Genomic DNA, 18,611 nt, shown 5'->3' with positions numbered 1-18,611 from the left:
TTTTTTAATTTATATTTCAGAAGAGTCCCTAAGGTATGACGATTGATTTCATAGGATCACACATAGTTGTAAAAGTTGACTCTCAGTTGTCATCCATGACTCTAGGCCAACCCAAGGGCCTGAAAGGCGACCTCCATGGGGTCAGTCATGCCCAAAACAACCCACATTTGAGGGATTGACCATATCTGATAAAGCGATTTCCTTGAAGGCTAATTAGAGTCTCTCATGTCACAACATTTTTTCATCTAATCCATAATGACCATTAATTTCGATAAGAATCTCACAAGAATGTTGGAGAGCGTCGCCTTTTGTTAGGGAACGGATCCCCGGGAAAGCAATACAATGTAGGATTTGTTGAAACATAATACTTATTTAGGGATAGTTTTGAACAAAAATGAAAATTAAAAAAAAAATAATCACATTATTGAAAACGGATATATTATTTTTAGTGTATGGAAGGATTTTTCTATAAATTTTGGTGTAGTGGCAAATTCGTAATTTTAAGATGGGAGATGGGCATTTTACTTCACCGCCATCGAGCAGATAAATATCTCAAATGCTCTGTCCAATCACTTCAATTTTCAGGTTCTGACGAAAGAAAGAAAGAAAGCGGCGAATGGCAATGGCGAAAAACGATGATGAACCGGAGGTTCAGAGCTCCGTCAAGAGGCTAAAATGCTCTAAGCACGACGATGAACAGCTCGAAAATGAAGAAGAAGAAGAAGAGCAGGTGAGTGAACTTCCATTGAAGCCAGGCCTGTTCTTCTACCCAATGACGCCAACTTCCTTCGTGGTCTCCGATGCTCTGGAGCCCGATTTCCCAATCATCTACGTCAACAAAGTCTTCGAGATCTGTACCGGATATCGCGCCGATGAGGTCCTCGGCCAGAATTGGTATGATGAGATTCAATTGCGCGATAATTTTTGTTGTTTTGCTGGATGTTTTTGGCTTCCTTTGTTTGGTATAGAAGGCAGTGGTAATTTCGGTTTCCGGATGGATTTATAATGTAATTTTCGGTACAAGAAACTTTTGGATGCTCGATAAGGTGATTTGAAATTCAATTAATCCAGGGGCAATTAGTTTTGTGGTTTTGATCGTTTGTAATGAAGACAATATATGTGCCCCTTTTGAGTTGTGATTTGCATCAATTTCAAGTGGGAATCCTTTCCGAAACCAGTTTTGTTAATGTTTCCTGTTGCGAATGTTCTATGCTTGTTAAGGGTGGCTTTTTTGTGCTGGTCGATCCTTTTAGCAAATGAATGATTGTTTGAATTCCTATCCTTACACAAGTTACTACATGATAAAGAAGCACATTTGATTGGTTTGAGTCTAAATTCTGGTCGGCATCCTGTTAAGAAAGATAGAGGAGAAGAAAGTGAAAGTACATTTTGATTTCCTTGTTTATTTTTCTCAAAAAGTCGGTGGCTCTGTGGAAAATTATGGTGACTCTGATAATTTTCTATCATTGTTGTGCTCTTTTTCTTGGTGGGACGGTGGGGGTAGTTACCATTTGATTTCCGTAATTCACATTGAAGTCCTGATGAAGTTGCCTTTTAGTTTCATTCCAACAGCATGACTTTATCCAATTGAGTCCATAGTTATATACTGTCAAATGATTCTGGTTTAAGTTTATCAGCGGTGATTTACTTGAAACTTCTTTCTCTCTTCGTATGATCTTGTCTTTGTACAGTTTAGTTTATTTCCATGGTTTTGTAATTGTTCTTGTGTGTAAGAATTTCATAAACTCATATGGGTACTTTTGTTTCAGTCGGTTCTTACAATATAGAGATACTCATGCACAAAGGCGCCACCCTTTGGTAGATCCAGTGGTTGTTTCTGAAATCAGAAGATGTCTTGAGGAAGGCGTTGAATTCCAAGGTGAACTCCTCAATTTCAGAAAGGATGGCACTCCTATGGTGAATAGGTTACGGCTTGCACCGATACATGATGATGATGGTACTGTAACACACATTATAGGAATTCAAGTGTTTTCTGAGACAAAGATAGACCTTAATCGGTTGTCATATCCCGTTTTCAAAGAAACTTGTGCAATAAAATATGATCTATCAGGCAAAAGTGCTCATCTGATTGATCAATCACCATTTGGTCAGCATAAAAAAATCTGTGGGATACTACAGCTTTCAGATGAAGTCTTAGCCCATAACATTTTATCACGCTTGACGCCACGAGATGTTGCATCTGTTGGATCAGTGTGCCGAAGGATTCGTCAATTGACGAAGAACGAACATTTAAGGAAGATGGTATGTCAGAATGCATGGGGAAGAGAAGTGACTGGAACATTGGAACAAATGACAGATAAACTTGGTTGGGGGCGCTTGGCCAGGGAACTTACAACTCTTGAAGCTGTATGTTGGAGAAAACTGACAGTTAGGGGAGCTGTGGAGCCTTTACGTTGCAACTTTAGTGCTTGTGCAGCAGGTAATCGACTTGTATTATTTGGTGGGGAAGGAGTCAATATGCAGCCCATGGATGATACCTTTGTTCTCAATCTTGATGCTGCAAATCCAGAGTGGCGAAGAGTAAGCGTGAAATCCTCCCCGCCTGGACGTTGGGGCCACACTTTATCATGTTTGAATGGTTCTTGGTTAGTTGTTTTTGGTGGATGCGGCAGTCAAGGATTGCTCAACGACGTGTTTGTACTCGATTTGGATGCTCAGCAACCAACGTGGAAAGAAATCTCTGGTGGAGCTCCTCCATTGCCTAGATCCTGGCATAGCTCCTGTATGATCGAAGGTTCTAAACTGGTTGTTTCAGGTGGATGCACAGATGCCGGGGTGCTTCTCAGTGACACATACTTGTTGGATCTAACAACAGACAAGCCAACCTGGAGAGAGATTCCCACATCCGGGACTCCCCCATCTAGATTGGGACATTCTCTGTCAGTTTATGGTCGGACAAAGATTCTAATGTTTGGTGGACTTGCCAAGAGCGGACACCTACGCTTACGATCGGGAGAGGCGTACACCATAGATTTAGAAGAGGAAAAACCCCGGTGGAGGCAACTTGAGTGCAGTGCATTCACTGGCATAGGCGGCCAGAGTGCTGTAGTTCCTCCACCAAGACTCGATCATGTAGCAGTCAGCATGCCCTGTGGAAGGATTATCATTTTTGGAGGCTCGATCGCCGGGTTACATTCGCCTTCTCAACTGTTCCTTTTGGATCCATCCGAGGAGAAACCATCATGGAGGATTCTCAATGTTCCTGGACAACCACCAAAATTTGCTTGGGGACACAGTACTTGTGTGGTTGGAGGAACAAGAGTTTTGGTATTGGGCGGCCACACCGGGGAAGAATGGTTACTCAATGAATTGCACGAACTCTGCTTAGCTAGTGGGCAAGATTCAGATCTTTGATTCTATTTTAATCTTGCAGCCAACCCCAAAGGAAAAGTTGCATCAAACGAACCAGTTGAGACTCCTCGTAGCTACTGTAAGAACAAAAATTTCCCAGTTCCTTGCTGCATTATGATTTTATTCGTGTTTAAATTTTGGTCTTCTGTATATATTTATAAAAATGTAATATAGGTTGCGTTTTTCCACTTTTTCTTACCTTTCTTTTTGGTTCTGTAATTTACTTCTAAGTGGCCATGTGTCTACTTTGTATTGTGCAGCACTTCCTGTGTAGATGTACATGTTTTCTCTTGATTTGGGGTTTCTTATTTGACAAACAGGACCTCCATTTTTGTTTAGACATGTATTACTGGAAATGACAATTTTGATCTCCAATTTGCTGGGTGTCAAGATGCCAAGTTTGTTTGTTTGCTATAAATGTGTATTCTTGCATTTTTTCTCTTCTTTTTTTTACCCTGATTAGCTTCGAAGATAGGTTCGAACGATTCAAGTATTTGTGTTATCGGATTGGAAAAAGGATGGAGATTTGTTTTGAAAGGGAAGACTCCACTAAGCATACTTGATTGGCTTACCTATATAGTTTGGCTGTTCTTCACTGACTTCAAATCAAAAACCTTACCAAGAAATTCAATGGAAGAAGGGATCTTTGTGAGTTTTCCTAGTCTATCAACTCTTGCAAAGATTGAACCAAATTTACCTTACTCTGTACCAAATGATAATTTTGATATTAATTCTTTTAGGCTAAATTAATAATACATATGAACGTCAACTCGTATGCAACTTGATTTCTCTTAGTGTAACTTGAGTTGGTCATAAATCATGCGTGAGTATATTTGCGATGCAATTTTAAAGCATCAACTCATTAGAAACAATGCTACAAGCAATTATGTAAGGAATGCTATGTACTATTGCAACTAATGAGTAAAATGAGAAGCACAAAATTTAATTGATTGTGAGACCCTACCTCGGTTGGAGAGGAGAATGAAGCATTCTTATATCTTTATAAGAGTGTGGAAACCTTTCTTAGCACGTTTTTGGTCAAACCGTTAGTGGTAGGCTTGGCCATTAGAAATGGTCAAAAAAGACCTTGCTGAAAAGGAAGGCCCAAAAAAGACATTATCAACAGTGGTGGGCTTGAGCCATTATAAACGGTCAAAAAAGGACCTCGCTGAAAAGGAAGGCCCAGCCTTGGGTCATTTATTACAAATGGTATCAAAATCAAACACCAAGCGATGTGCCCGAGGAGATTGAGCTCTAAAGAGGGGTAGACACGAGGTGGTGTATGAGCTCTGAAGAAGGGTAGACATGAGGTGGTGTATGAGCTCTGAAGAAGGGTAGACACGGGTGGATTGGAGGGTCTCACATCAATTGGACAAGAGAATGAGTACCAGAGAGGACGTTAGGCCCCAAAAGGGAGTGGATTAGGCCCCAAAAGGGAGTGGATTGTGAGATCCCACATCGATAGGCTTAAGCCATTACAATAAGATTCATGTTTGCCTCATATCACTTAGATATACAATATGCTGGTTTTTTCACCCCTGTGGTGATGATATCAACCCCTAGTTTACATGCTCTCAAACATGAACGTGGACATGGAAAGCATGGGCAATGTCGGTTACTACGAAGGTAAAGGAAGAAGGAAGAACAACGACTCGATTATTAATAGAGTGAATAGTCCAGTCATGGAATAAATGAAATAAATAAATAGATTTCTTATTGAATTTGATTAAGATACATAATAAATAAATAAATAACATTGAAATAGCTCAACGTTATGTTATGATTTGTATCTTCTCGGGTCACTCGTTGTCAGGTGAGAAGATTAAAAAACAGCACTTTGAAAATGTAAGCTAGGATGATGGGGACGCCACACACCAAGCCACAGACCAAGCCAAACCCTGTTCACTTCACGGCAACCTAAGCAATTTCCAACGATGATAGAAGACCTCTTGACCAGCTTTATTCAACATATAAATCCCATCTTGTTTAGCGATCCAAATGCACCTAAAGTTGGAACAGTACTCATCAAAGAAAACCTCATCAACAAAGAATGCATCAAATTCCTTAAACCCTCTTTCCCATTCCAATCTACAATGGAATAATGTTCTTCCCCATATATTGTCTCTAAACGACCAACTTTGTTGATCGTCTGGAAAGAGTATGTGTAATCCCAAATCGTCGTCTTTAGAAAAGCAATGGCTATCCAATATATACATTTGCAACCCGTTGCGAATTTCGACACGAAATTTGGGGATATCAAGAAGAGATCTTTCCTGTTGTTGTTGTTGTTCTTCACTTGCACCTGTCGTTGGACAGGACATCATAAGTAAGAGGCCGAGCCATAATAATACAAGTCGATCCATAGGGTTTAGTTTTTGTCTGATTGAACTCGAAGGAGTAAGTGCTATTATTTGGTTATCTTTTGATGTCTGATGGATAACGAGTTCATGTTCTTGTGATTTGTGTGTGTATATACACATGAAGTTCTTGACATGGAAAAGGCTCAAAATAGTTGCTTTTGTTGAGAAATGTAAGGGGAAACCTAATGTTTTTTTGTTGAGAAAGTCAGCATGGGAAGTTTGTACATTCTAAATAAGGACCAAACACTTGCAATACAAAATATAAACCATTAAAAGTTTTTAGAAACTTACATTCATAATCATGTGTCGTGCTATAGCATCTCATACATAATCAATATATAGGCACATTTTTTTTCGTGCAATTCCTCACGGCGGTGCATATAGCTTCTACGATAGGGGTTTGTGCAAAATTGACGGGAGAACAGGAGGGACTAGCTAAGAAACAAAGGACGATTATATTATTCACAAGTTGGATCAAAAGTCTATTTTACCCCTATTATTACATTTGGTACCTTAAGTACCCTTGATTCTCTCATGAATAATTAGTTTATGATCCAACCATAGTCCCTCTTATGTCTGTGAGAGGACGGACTCATTGTTAAAATCTTGAAATCAACCCTTAAAGAAACTGCTCATTTACTCTCCTAAACCCTAAACCCTAAACCCTAAACCCTAAAACCCTAAACCCTAAAGCCCTAAAGCCCTAAAGTCCTAAAACCCTAAAACCCTAAACCCTAAACGCTAAGATTGAATTTCATCTCAATAAATTTATTTTTCTTGGACCCGTTAGGTCAAATCTCGAAAATGGTAGGTTTATTAAATTGACTGCAAAAGTCATTCTCACTCATGCAAATCAAAGTAAAATTCGTTAAAGACAAAAGTTCGTCAATCAAGATTGAGATCGAGTCACATATGATGATCTTGTGAAATAATAGTATTTTTAATTAACAGATTCATTACAAGACTAAATATTCCGTGTCTCAATCTTATATATCCTCATTATATAGATACCTCCACTCACATGTCTCTGTGAATAAGTTGGATCAAATCATTTGTAACAACTACAAAATGGCTAATATCAACAGTGTCATCAACATAAGCACCAAATTTTATCCATATATAGTAGACTGTCTCAGCTATTTCTTAAACATAATTTTACTGCAAATGGATTATATGCCGTTTAAGATTACGATAATAACTAACGTTAGATTTTTCATATAATGAATAATGTTATATGGTAAATAAAATAATTTAAATTATTATTAAGTACTAAAAAACAAATCTCACCATCTCCAACAAATAATTCTCGTGCCATTGGATTCACGAAAAGGCTTAATTTTAGTGAACGGACGAGTACGTTCAAGCCACCGATCTCGCTCTTGAAAAATATTTTTAGAAAACGAAAAACTTTTACAAAAGCAATGTTATAAGCAAGCAAAAAAAAAAACAACCAGCAACAACAATGACATTGATAACAGACAATTCAAGTAGGAAGAATTCGATAAATAGTTATATCTCCTTACAATATATTTTACAGCAAATTAACCTTAAACAGATGTAAACATAATTTCAGCAATGAATCATACATTCATACACTATAAGAATAAAAAAATAAAAATAAAATTATTCAAACATGACCATGACATCAAACATCAAACATGTAATATTTTTGATCATGGAAGCATTTCCCAATGATCCTTAAAAACAAGTTGACCATTTTGGTCGGCCAAATAAACCCCATCTTGTTTTGCAGTCCAAACACACGAAGAATCCCCACAAAAGCTGGTCACAAAGTTTAGATCATCAGCAAAAGCATCAAATTCCACGAACCCATAAGCCCACTCCAACTTGCAATGAAAATTGGTGGATCCAAGCCAGTTCCCTCTGAACGACCAGCTTTGTTCATCGTCTGGGTATACAACATGCACCCCCAAATCGTCGTCTTTGGAGCAGCAATGGCTGTCCAACAAGTACATTCGCAGCCCATTGCGTATATGAACATCAAACTTGCGTAGGGCTATGGCAGGTTGGTTCGGATCTGGCTGCTCGGGCCCTGTTTCTGCCTTCTTTTTCGAGGCCACCGACATCGTCAAGGACACCAGGTGGAGGAGGAGGAGGAGGAGGAGTGGTAGCCGTCGCATGAGCCCCTGCCCCCCCATTGTGTTTTTGGCTAATTCTCTGAGCCTCTTCTGGGTTTAAATTGGCTGTCGGAGAAGCCCCCAGGTTGTTGGAGAAACGCTAATATTGGACATGTTTTGAATTCATGGTCATCGCAGGTTGTCTCCACACTGCACCTTTAAATTATGTTCTTCATAATTTAATTTAGTTCCTAATATTTTCTGTTTAATTTGCTTTAAAATCGCTATTATCTTACCCAAAAAAAGGTTTTTTTTTTTTAAATTTATTTATTATTCTTATTGAAGGAATCACGTTAATGATAATTATAATTGTTATTTAATATATGTGATTTTATTTTATTTATTTATTTTTAGATTTAGTTGGTTTTGATAAGATACTGCATGCATGCATCAGGGTCTAGTGTCTGTTTTGTCTCATTGTATATTGTTGTCAGTCTTACGGTATTCATCAAGATACCGTTCTTTTTAAGCTTTCATTTCTTGACTATTATGCGTCTAATAGGGAGAGGTTTCTACATTTTGTCACGGTACTCAAGGTTTGTTTTTTATTTATTTTTTATTTAATTATAAAAAGCACGTGGGAAATTAATAAGAAAGATAAGTAAAATAATTTACTCTTAATCTTCGGGCTTGAACAAATTTATTTGAAGCCTTCTGAGTTACTAATCTTCCACCTTTGAACAAATTTATTTGAAACTTTCATAGCTGTCAATTTTTCGTCTGTGACCAAATCTATTGGAAGCGGTCTTCATAGCTATGGATTTTCCACCTTCATTAGATTTATTCAAAGTATTTATAACTACCGTTGAAGTCGTGTGGTCGAAGTTATAAGATCAATGTTGCACATTATCTTATCCGGCAGGTTATGACAAACATATTGAAATGGATCAACATTTTTATCGAAGAGAAATTAGAGATATGGATAGTTTGAATCAGTTACGTGTACTAAAAAAAAACTTCACAACTCAATGTTTAATGAGTTAATAACCAAGCTGGGAATGGACGATATCAATTGTGCACGAGAATCTAATATCTAGAAATTTAATTAAATTTATTTTTCTTATTTAGCTAGCACGTGTTCATGTACCTTCATTCATGTTCCAATAGATATATTAGTAGAATATTTGATTATTCATGTTCTTTCTACTCGGAGTTATTAATAAGGTCGAAAACTATTAGAAAAATAAAAAATATATGAAACTTTGTATTGACCATTATTACACGTCGATTTATTAACAATTTAATTACACGTAAGAGCGAGAAATATTTATATTACAACAACATATCCCAATAATCATAAAAAACATATTGACCAACTTCATTGGTCAAATAAACTCCATCTTGCCTTGCACTCCAACCACACACTGAGTTCCCACAATGGCGGTTCAAGAAATTATTATCACTCACAAAAGAATCAAATATCAGCTCCCCATATTGCCACTCCAATCTGCAGATGAATTTGGTCGTCTCGATAAAATTAGCTCGAAACGTCCAGTTTTGTTGGTCGTCCGGGAACAATATATGCAACCCTAAATCATCATCTTTCGAGTAACAACGACTGTCCAATATAAACATTCTCAAGTCATTATGAATCTCGATTTGATATTTACGAAATTGAATCAGGGGTGTCCTTGGTGGTGAATATGGTCGTTTAGGGATTATGTCTTGGTTTCTATTCTTACTAAACTTGCCTTTGGCCATCGACGTGTCGAACAAGGCAATAAGCAAGAGTCCAATCAAGAACACGAGCTTATGCGATGCCATTGTTGATGGTGATTGAAGAAAGGTGGGTGTATGTCCATTTATACGTTTGTGTGTGAGAGATGGATTAATGGGTTGTTTGAGGAATTTAAGGTTTGCTAAAAATGACGAGAAAATGTCTTAATTTATTGAGTTTGTTTCGTTTTTGAATGGTGCGTGGAGCTTCAAGAGATCACAAATGGTGTGCTAATGCAGTTAATTATCTAACGTCTGTCAGTACATGCAATCTTTTAAATTTTAACTAAGTTCTAGTCGGTCTTTATTAGCCGTAAATCAAACATAGTCAACCTAATTGAACTTCCTCTTTTCACGTACAAAGACGTTACATCTCCAAAATTAGACACAACTTCTCGTGATTGAAACATGCATGTGAACGACAATTAAGAACTAGGTTTGAAAGGGACAAAATTAGGGTTCGTAAAGGAATAAACAAACAAAAAGAACTTTAGGGTTTAAAAATAGTTTTTATCTCTTACACCAAAATGGCAACTCTATCTACACCCACCATTTTCTTTTTCATCCAAAACTTTTTAAAAATATATATATTAAAAATAAAAATAATATTTGAGCTACTTTATTTTAAACACAAAATTATTATTATTTATTTATTTATTTAACTTTTTTGCTTTTTTATAAAGTGCTTGTTACATATGGGGAAAAAAAGAGACAAATGAGACAAATACATAAACAAAATCATTTTTTCAAAAGAGAGAAAATAATTAAATAAAAGAAATGTCTTTTTCAAAATAAATATATAAAGGAAAAATAAAGGGTATATAGGGGCCTCAAATTCCACGTGTCAACTACCAAACACTTTCTTATGTAATGTTCAAAATCTACGAGACAATATTAGTTGGCGATTCGATTCTCAAAATTGCTTTTCTAAATTGTTTGAAGTTTATCGTGTGAGATCTCGCATTAGTTGAAGAGAATAACGAAGACGCGTTTTTAAAATCGTGAGATATGTAATGGGCTAAAGCAGACAATGGTGGCTTGAATTGATACAAATAGTATCAAAGTTAGGCACTGGGCGATGAGCCAAGATATTAGGTTCTCAAGGAGGGTGGATTATAAGATCCCATATCGGTTGGAGAGATGAACGAAGTATTCGTTATAATGGTGTGAAATTCTCTCTCTAGTAGACGTGTTTTAAAATCGTAAGGCTGTCACGGATAATATCATGTTAGATATTAAATTAAAATTAAATATAATTTAATAAAATCCTCCTTAATTATTTGAATGGTAATGTAATATTTTATTTATTTTTAGATTTTTTTTTTTTTTTTTTGGAAAATAGAAAGTTATTTATACATTAAAAAAAAATACTAATTTGAACAAAATATTAAATATTGAACAAAATAAAAATTGATTAATCCATTAGAAAATTGGGAAAGACGGCCAAGTGGAAGGAACGTGAAAGAGCCGAGCTGAGCTGCGCTTAATTGGTCCAGCTGGCATCCGCCGCTTAATTTTGGTTATTTTAGCTTTTAAAAAATAGTAATTTTGGTTATTACCTTTTATTATTATTTAATAAATTAATTCAAGCGTCATGACCCACTAGTCTAGATCCGTGCCATCGAACATGTATGAAGAGTCAAGTGATGCACCAAAGAAAAGCTTTTTTAAGTATCAATAGCTAGACGTTTTCTCAACCGAGAAAAGTTTTTCATGATAACATCTATAGATATAATAAGCAAGAATATTGACATGAGTAACGAGAAATCCTGTATAAAACACAATCGTTTGCTAGTCAAACACTTTATGCATTCGGTCAAGGCCAGAGTTTGCATTTCCAAAGCAGGTTGGACCTCGAAAGGGTTTGACTAGGTATAACTCACTTAGTTCATGATATAGGACACTCCGAGATCAGGATAGTATTGTTTTGTGCGCTGCCCAAGCGTATTGCCGAGAACAACACTACATGATTTGTCACGTGACTTCACCTATGGGTGGAGGAAGCGTGTTAGAAGGCTGGTTGAGCTAGTATATCCCAATGACCCAAAAGTTCAAGATGGATCTCGTGACAAGCTATATGAAAAATTTTGTTACTAACCACGAACCCTAAGTCGAGTCAAAAGGAAAAAATCGCGATTGAACAAGTTCAAAAACTACCATGCTAATATCGGAGAGCTCTCGGGGTTCAAATCTTTAAATTTTTATTTATTGTTTTAAGAAAATTAATTTTTTTAAAAATAAACCTTTGTATTCTCTCCCTGACTTAACAGCAAAGCGCCTGCAAACAAGACCTGTATTTTCAAAATTATAAATTATTTAATCTCTTTATTATTAATCTAATTAAATTAAATTAAATGAAAAGTTAATTGTTTAGATAATCAAATAATAATCACTCTCTCTTTCTATCTGTCTTTTTCTCTCTCTAACAGGCTTCCCCCACACATACTGACACACCCTCCCAGATTTCTAGAGAGAGAAACACTGACCCAGAGAAACCAGAGCCCCCATTTCCCTCTTTCTCTCTCTAGACTTCATTTATACCCCTCTTGGAGAGAGACACACACACACACGCAGAGAGTTCAGTTCTCCTTAACGAACCCAATTTCTCATTTCCATTTTCTTGCTCTCTTTCTCTCTCTCTCTCTCTCTCTCTCTTGGGTTTTGTTCTGTATACTTGAGTTGAGTGGGTATTTAGTTCTGTTTCTGTGTGTATTGTTGAGTTTTGTTATTATTCTTCTGTTTATTGATTTTTTGTGGTGAATGTAATGTACCTTTTGTGAGATTTGGAGCCCTAGAGTTTGTGGATCCTGGGCTGGGCTTGCATTTGAATGTGAAGAAAGAGGGGAGAGATTCGGGTAGATCAGGTTATGGCGGAGATTTCTGGCGATGGAGGTGGGTTTTTGCCGGAGGTTAGTAATGGACGAGCGGTGGATTCTCAGGCTACGCCGACACCCATTCCGGCACCGAATCCAACGTCGTTGACGGTGTCGGGATCTTTCAAGGAGGGGAAGAGCTCGTCGAGGCGCCGGACGTCGGTTAGGCCGAGTATGGACGCCGACGACTTCTTTAACTTGTTTCCCGGCTCGGATCCGGTGAAGTTGGAGCTCAATCGCCTCGAGAATGAAGTGCGAGGTGCGAAATGTGGTTCGATCTGCTGTTTTTTTAGCTCGTTTTATTCAATGTTTTGTGTTCGATTCGTTTTTCTGTCTTGTTCGCAGATAAGGATCGAGAGCTCGGGGAAGCTCAGGCGAAGATCAAGGCATTAAAGTTGTCTGAGCGACTTAGAGAGAAGGCAGTTGAAGAGGTTAATGTTTGATCATTTTATTGTTTTTGGGACATCTTTATGCTGTTAATTGTGCGATTCTTGTCGATTAGCTTAAAGGGATTGAAGAAATTACTTGAAAGTTTTTTCTTCTGTGAGATAGGATGGGATTTGACAGTGAATACAACACCCTTTATTATTGGAAACTGCCAAAATTATCTGCTGAGTTTACAGAATCTAGGCTGGAGCATTTTTCTACAAGTTGTTGGGTTTGCTTTTTGTATTGTTGAGATCTGAACTTCTCAATTAAAATCCCCTAATTGTTCTTATTTCCATTTTGTGGGCATTCCCTCGGTACTGAATGGTGGGTAGTTCCCATTTTTCATCTGCCAGTTTCCTTGACAAGGTGGATCGTTAAGCTCCATCAAGCCTAAGTGGGAGAAGTAGCCCTTGTCCCAAATTTCTTGAACCAAGCATTCTGGAAAGATACTTATGATTTCCTAATCTTTCCCTTTAGAACAGACCAGTTGAATAACGTGTGATCCTTGAGTCCTTGTATTTGGCTAATTTGAGTGCAGCATGAAGATTTTCCGTTTACATTCATGCTCAAATCTTATTTTTCATTGTACTAATATTGGGGGATGGTGAAAATTTCATATTTCTTATGTCATGTTCATTTTCATTCTGGTTGGAATTAGCCTCTCCTTTTGGAAAAACGATTGCGAAAATTATTTCACCGTTTATTTTCTTTCAATGTATGTCATAGGTTTAATCACACATCTATTTTTTAAGTCCTGTTTAGAATTATTTTTGTAACATTTCAGTCAATCTTGGTCTCTTAAATGGTTGTTTTGAATTCCAAGTGTTCACAGCTTTAGGTGTTAACCCATCTTCAGAAATGATAGAATTTCAAATGTTCTCAATTATAGGTGTTGTGGTCTTGTGAAACTAAGAGTTTTCCTGTAAACTGATGCGAATATACTGTTTTACTTGTATGTATTCTCATCTCCTATCAGCATTTTAAAGTTGGCTATGGAGTGTATGTAGACCTCTTTGATCTTAGAACTTTTGGTACTCGGGTTTATCTTTTCTACTTTGCTTTATACAGTAAGGCTCCACTGGCTTTCCTTTTCATGTGTTCTTCTCAAGCAACATTTATATTGTCCGAGTGGCTTATTTGTTACCTTTCTATGCATAAAAGTTGGGGAAATGTAATTTATGGAAATGATTGATTTGGTGTTTAATTTATATATAGCTGACTGAAGAACTATCAAAGGCTGAGGAGAAGTTAAAATTGACAGAATCTCTTCTTGAAAGCAAGGTATTTACTGAACCTTTTTTCTTTAACCTTCTTTACACCTTTTGGTTGATATCATGTAATTTATGGTGTAATATTTTGCAGAATCTTGAAATAAAGAAAATCAATGATGAGAAGAAGGCTTCAATGGCAGCTCAATTTGCTGCTGAAGCTACTCTTAGGAGAGTACATGCTGCTCAAAAGGATGATGACATGCCTCCAATTGAAGCCATTCTTGCACCTTTGGAGGCTGAGCTCAAGCTTGCACGACAGGAGGTACTATTTATTACATATGCCACAATAATTACTAAAACACAAACCGCACGGAAAGAAAATTACTGTGAGTTTATATGTGTTTGTTTTCTTGGTTGATTTCCAGATTGCTAAGCTTCAAGATGACAATAAAGCATTGGATCGTCTTACCAAATCAAAGGAAGCAGCTTTGGTTGATGCTGAGAGGACTGTTCAAAGTGCCCTGGCCAAGGCCTCTATGGTGGATGATTTACAGAATAAAAATCAGGAGTTGATGAAACAGATAGAGATTTGCCAGGTAATGTTTCTGATGCATGATGCATAACATCTGAGCATGTAAGCCATTTCGTCCATCATCATTTTTTAAGCTTCATAATGGGGAGAAATTTATAGGTTTACTGATCTGTTTTAGGAAGAAAATAAAATCTTGGACAAGATGCACAGACAGAAAGTTGCGGAGGTTGAAAAATTAACGCAAACTGTGAGGGAGCTGGAGGAGGCTGTTCTTGCTGGTGGTGCTGCAGCAAATGCTGTGAGGGATTACCAGCGCAAAGTTCAAGAGATGAATGTAATGTGCCGAAGTATTTGAATCAGTGTCTTTTACTTGACATGTACTAATTTGAATCTTCTAGTGCATTACCAAAATTGTTGAGGTTTCTTTATGTGTTCTTCAGGAGGAAAGGAAAACTCTTGATAGAGAGTTGGCTCGTGCAAAGGTAACAGCCAACAGAGTGGCTGTTGTAGTAGCAAATGAATGGAAAGATGCAAATGATAAGGTTATGCCTGTAAAACAGTGGCTTGAAGAACGAAGATTTTTGCAGGTAAATTGAGTTCCACAACTCTTTTGCATCCAATATTGTGCTCTGGGCTTATCTGTTGCCTGTATGTTGTTGTGCCATTACCTCTATTTTCAGGGAGAAATGCAGCAACTTCGTGATAAACTTGCTATAATGGAACGAACTGCAAAGTCTGAAGCTCTATTGAAAGTAATCTATTCTTTTCTCGCTGTCATTGTGTACATGGTTAACAGTTGCTAGAAACTAAAGACCTCTCTGCTACTGTTTTCCAGGAGAAGTATCAGCTGCGACTTAGAGTGCTTGAAGAGAGCTTGAGAGGGTCTTCTGGCAGTAACAATCGGAGTACTCCTGAAGGGAGAAGTATAAGCAATGGCCCCTCTCGTCGGCAATCTTTGGGTGGAGTTGACAACATTTCAAAATTAACTTCCAATGGATTTTTATCGAAAAAGACACCAGGTTCTCAGTATAGACCTTTGTCCTCAAGCAGTAGCACAGTGTTGAAACATGCTAAAGGTACGTCAAAATCATTTGATGGAGGCACGAGGTCATTGGACCGAGGAAAGGTGTCCTTAAATAGACTTCTACCCAGTTATTCATTCAATCAGTCCTGTGATGCAAGCAAGGACAGTGAAGTAAATAATGATTGGAAAAGTAATCCTGATGAAAAGGGAAATGAGTCTCCCACACTTGAGAGTGAAGACAGTGTTCCGGGTACGTTGTACGATTTACTTCAGAAGGAGGTTATAGCTTTGAGAAAAGGCGGTCATGAGAAAGATCAAATCCTTAAAGACAAGGATGACGCCATTGAGGTTGATATTCTGCACAAGCTTGCTCACGTTTATGTAACTTTTTCTGTATATGTGAGTCTCATAGATGTTAACTTCTTTTCTGGTTTTGGTGCTCAATGTTTTTCAGATGTTAGCAAAGAAGGTAGAGACACTGACCAAAGCAATGGAGGTTGAGGCAAAGAAGATGAGAAGGGAAGTGGCTGCCATGGAGAAGGAGGTAGCAGCTATGCGTGTGGAGAAAGTGCAGGAGAACAAGGCAAAGCGATTTGGTGGCAGCACCAAGGGCCCCGTTAGTGCAGCACAACTGCATCCCGGAAGGTATTAATTCAGATTTCTGTCATGTACAAAACTAGTAATCAATCAATGCTGTTATTATCAGAAAACTAGTGTTGTGTACGCAATGACTATTATGATTGCATATCTCTGATATGATTTTATTATTTTGGGGTGGGAGGTGGGGCGGGAGAAGATGCCAATCTCTGTAATTTAAAGAGAGCTTATTATGATATGCTCCCTAATTTATGTAATTTCATCATATTTCTGCCACTTAATTAGTGTCAAGTTAATATGTTGCATGTACTGGGATTAAATGTTGGGAATACACAGCAAATATTTGATAGGAACTGCACGAGATATTTGGATTGAATTGATTAGAAAATAGGCAATTGTATTAAATTCCATGTGTTCAGTTTCTTTGTTAAGATGTCCTTTTCTTTTATGTCCTTGAAGATGTGTATATGGACACATGTATTATGGTGCTCTTATTGAGGTTCGAGATCATGGACTGTAGACTGTTTCCTCACCACTTGAGCAAGGCATTTCGAAACACGATTACCTTGAACACGTCGACGTTTTAATCTTCTTAATCTGTGATATGACTATTTGAGCAAAAGAAAGAAACAAAAATGTCATTGTTAGAAGACTTGTGAGAATTCTTATCATTTGTTGATCTGTGTTAACCCCACCTACTGCCCTGATGTTTATTTGCACTTGCGACTACTTCATAAAGCTTTCCTTATTAGATTCAGACTGTTTTCTTACAATACATTAACATCTCATGAAAAGTTGACTGACATCTTTCATATTTTCTAGGAATGTTGGACGCGGTGGGTTGAATCGCAGCACTCAATAACAAGAAACTGAATCTGAATTTGTGCAACCAAGCGTTTCCACATAGTTTATGATCTTTGTTCCTTTTTACTCTATATTTAATTTTCTTCCACATGATTGATCATAGTAGTGTAACCCGCATGCCGATGACCCTGTGTTCGTTAAATTGTTGGCAATATAGTAAGAGGAAAGACTTGGAAAGACGACGTTGCACGAAGAGAGGTAATTGGTAATGCATCTGACTTAGGATTGTCATCCCTGTGTTTAGAGATCAGCAAAGAAGGGGAGAAAGAAAGAGTTAAAAAGGAAGAATAGTTGACTTGTTGGCTAACCACCTTCTGTCAGGTTTGTTTTTGAGTGAGCCAATGGTTGTGTGGATTTGTATAGGTAGTCTCCCTACTGATTGGAATTTTTATTTTTGTTTCTTTCTATTGTCATATTCAGTTGATATATGATGTAATCTGCAATGAGTGTGTTGTTGATTCAGGTATTGTTAATATATTCTTCTTATTACACCAAACTCTTTTCTTTTATACTCCTTTTCTTCTGCAGAGTTCAGTACTTTTTATACTTTTTCTTCACTCCTAGAATGGGTTAGATACTTTTGACAGGATTGTCTTTTCGTCTTTAAAAACAAGTATTCTTACTCTTTAAAAATGCAGATTCCCCTAGTCACTTACGCACTCGTACATACTCGTACTTGTTCAATTGAAGGCCGATCATATTCTATTGCAAATTGTAGAAAAAGAAGAGTACCCTAATCTTTACCAATCCATCTTGCAACCCTTCTCACAGAATGTCTTTCCCCAAGAAATTTTACACTCAAGTTACATACTCAAAGAAGGGAAGACAGGCTTTACCCCCAAAAGAAGAGCAACATGAAAGAGAGAGAGAGAGAGAGAGAGAGATGATGAGATGAGTCGGTCAAAACTCATAAAGTAAACCAAATCTCAATTTCTGGATTATTCGTCATAAAAAAACACAACAGGAACACCATTTCCAAGGTAATAAGTGTCCACCACGATGCCATAAACAAGTTTCTGACAGATCAATTGATTGTCTGTTTAAAAAACAACCATAAAATAAGAACTCCCACATGGATCGTTCTTATGATCTACTTCAAACATTTTATTCTATTTGATATTTAATTTTTTTTAAATAATACTTTCATTTTGATTGGCTCTACCAGAAAATGTTGCAGGATTGGCAGACGAGAGTGGATAATTGGTATTGGTTTAAATTATCTGACACTGCTGCTGATATTATTTTATTCAGGTGGAGCACATTCAAATTCGTATTATTAGTTCATGAAAAGTAAAGATAAGAATAAATAAAAACACTTTATTAGGAGCTTCCTGTCATGCACATGAATTAACAGAAACCAATTTGTTTTTCTCTTCATATTTTTATAATTTTCTCAACCATATTTAGAATAAGATCTTATTAGAGGGTTAAAATTGTTGAGATTAGATAATTTTGCTTTAAAAGTTGATGAACTTTCACGAAATTAAAAGTTTAA

General features: G+C 37.1%; 4 protein-coding genes across 4 annotated transcripts; 2 read left to right on the top strand and 2 right to left on the bottom strand.

Moving 5' to 3' along the window:
- The first annotated feature begins 570 nt into the window (after positions 1-570).
- On the top strand, positions 571-3,762 carry LOC111781982 (adagio protein 3-like). Its single transcript, XM_023662737.2, has 2 exons — positions 571-894; positions 1,770-3,762. Exons 1-2 carry the CDS (start codon positions 617-619, stop codon positions 3,373-3,375), a joined length of 1,884 nt encoding a protein of 627 aa, XP_023518505.2. The 5' UTR covers positions 571-616; the 3' UTR covers positions 3,376-3,762.
- Positions 3,763-5,279: 1,517 nt separating this feature from the next.
- On the bottom strand, positions 5,280-5,693 carry LOC111805884 (S-protein homolog 74-like). The gene has a single exon (XM_023691171.2). It carries the CDS (start codon positions 5,691-5,693, stop codon positions 5,280-5,282), a length of 414 nt encoding a protein of 137 aa, XP_023546939.2.
- A 1,712-nt stretch (positions 5,694-7,405) lies between these two features.
- LOC111805831 (S-protein homolog 1-like) lies at positions 7,406-7,891 on the bottom strand. Its single transcript, XM_023691075.2, has one exon. It carries the CDS (start codon positions 7,889-7,891, stop codon positions 7,406-7,408), a length of 486 nt encoding a protein of 161 aa, XP_023546843.2.
- Positions 7,892-12,002: 4,111 nt separating this feature from the next.
- Positions 12,003-17,612, top strand: LOC111804500 (microtubule-associated protein 70-1). The gene is made up of 11 exons (XM_023689340.2): positions 12,003-12,718; positions 12,805-12,890; positions 14,104-14,169; positions 14,251-14,421; positions 14,525-14,695; positions 14,810-14,965; positions 15,072-15,218; positions 15,312-15,383; positions 15,467-16,003; positions 16,110-16,300; positions 17,075-17,612. Exons 1-11 carry the CDS (start codon positions 12,454-12,456, stop codon positions 17,112-17,114), a joined length of 1,902 nt encoding a protein of 633 aa, XP_023545108.1. The 5' UTR covers positions 12,003-12,453; the 3' UTR covers positions 17,115-17,612.
- The last annotated feature ends 999 nt before the right edge of the window (positions 17,613-18,611 follow it).

This window comes from Cucurbita pepo, chromosome 1, assembly GCF_057944985.1.
Source record: "Cucurbita pepo subsp. pepo isolate OVF chromosome 1, ASM5794498v1, whole genome shotgun sequence".
NCBI lineage: Eukaryota > Viridiplantae > Streptophyta > Magnoliopsida > Cucurbitales > Cucurbitaceae > Cucurbita > Cucurbita pepo.
This window is presented reverse-complemented; position numbering and strand designations above follow the sequence as displayed.

What these genes read in the sequence shown, in the direction of transcription:
- LOC111781982 (XM_023662737.2), top strand. Translation starts at nt 617, where the DNA reads ATGGCAATGGCGAAAAACGATGATGAACCGGAGGTTCAGAGCTCCGTC. An exon ending in GAGGTCCTCGGCCAGAATTG is followed by an intron (nt 895 to 1,769) that starts GTATGATGAGAT and finishes CTTTTGTTTCAG; the next exon opens with TCGGTTCTTACAATATAGAG.
- LOC111805884 (XM_023691171.2), bottom strand. Translation starts at nt 5,693, where the DNA reads ATGTCCTGTCCAACGACAGGTGCAAGTGAAGAACAACAACAACAACAG.
- LOC111805831 (XM_023691075.2), bottom strand. Translation starts at nt 7,891, where the DNA reads ATGGGGGGGCAGGGGCTCATGCGACGGCTACCACTCCTCCTCCTCCTC.
- LOC111804500 (XM_023689340.2), top strand. Translation starts at nt 12,454, where the DNA reads ATGGCGGAGATTTCTGGCGATGGAGGTGGGTTTTTGCCGGAGGTTAGT. An exon ending in GAGAGAAGGCAGTTGAAGAG is followed by an intron (nt 12,891 to 14,103) that starts GTTAATGTTTGA and finishes ATTTATATATAG; the next exon opens with CTGACTGAAGAACTATCAAA. An exon ending in AACAGATAGAGATTTGCCAG is followed by an intron (nt 14,696 to 14,809) that starts GTAATGTTTCTG and finishes GATCTGTTTTAG; the next exon opens with GAAGAAAATAAAATCTTGGA.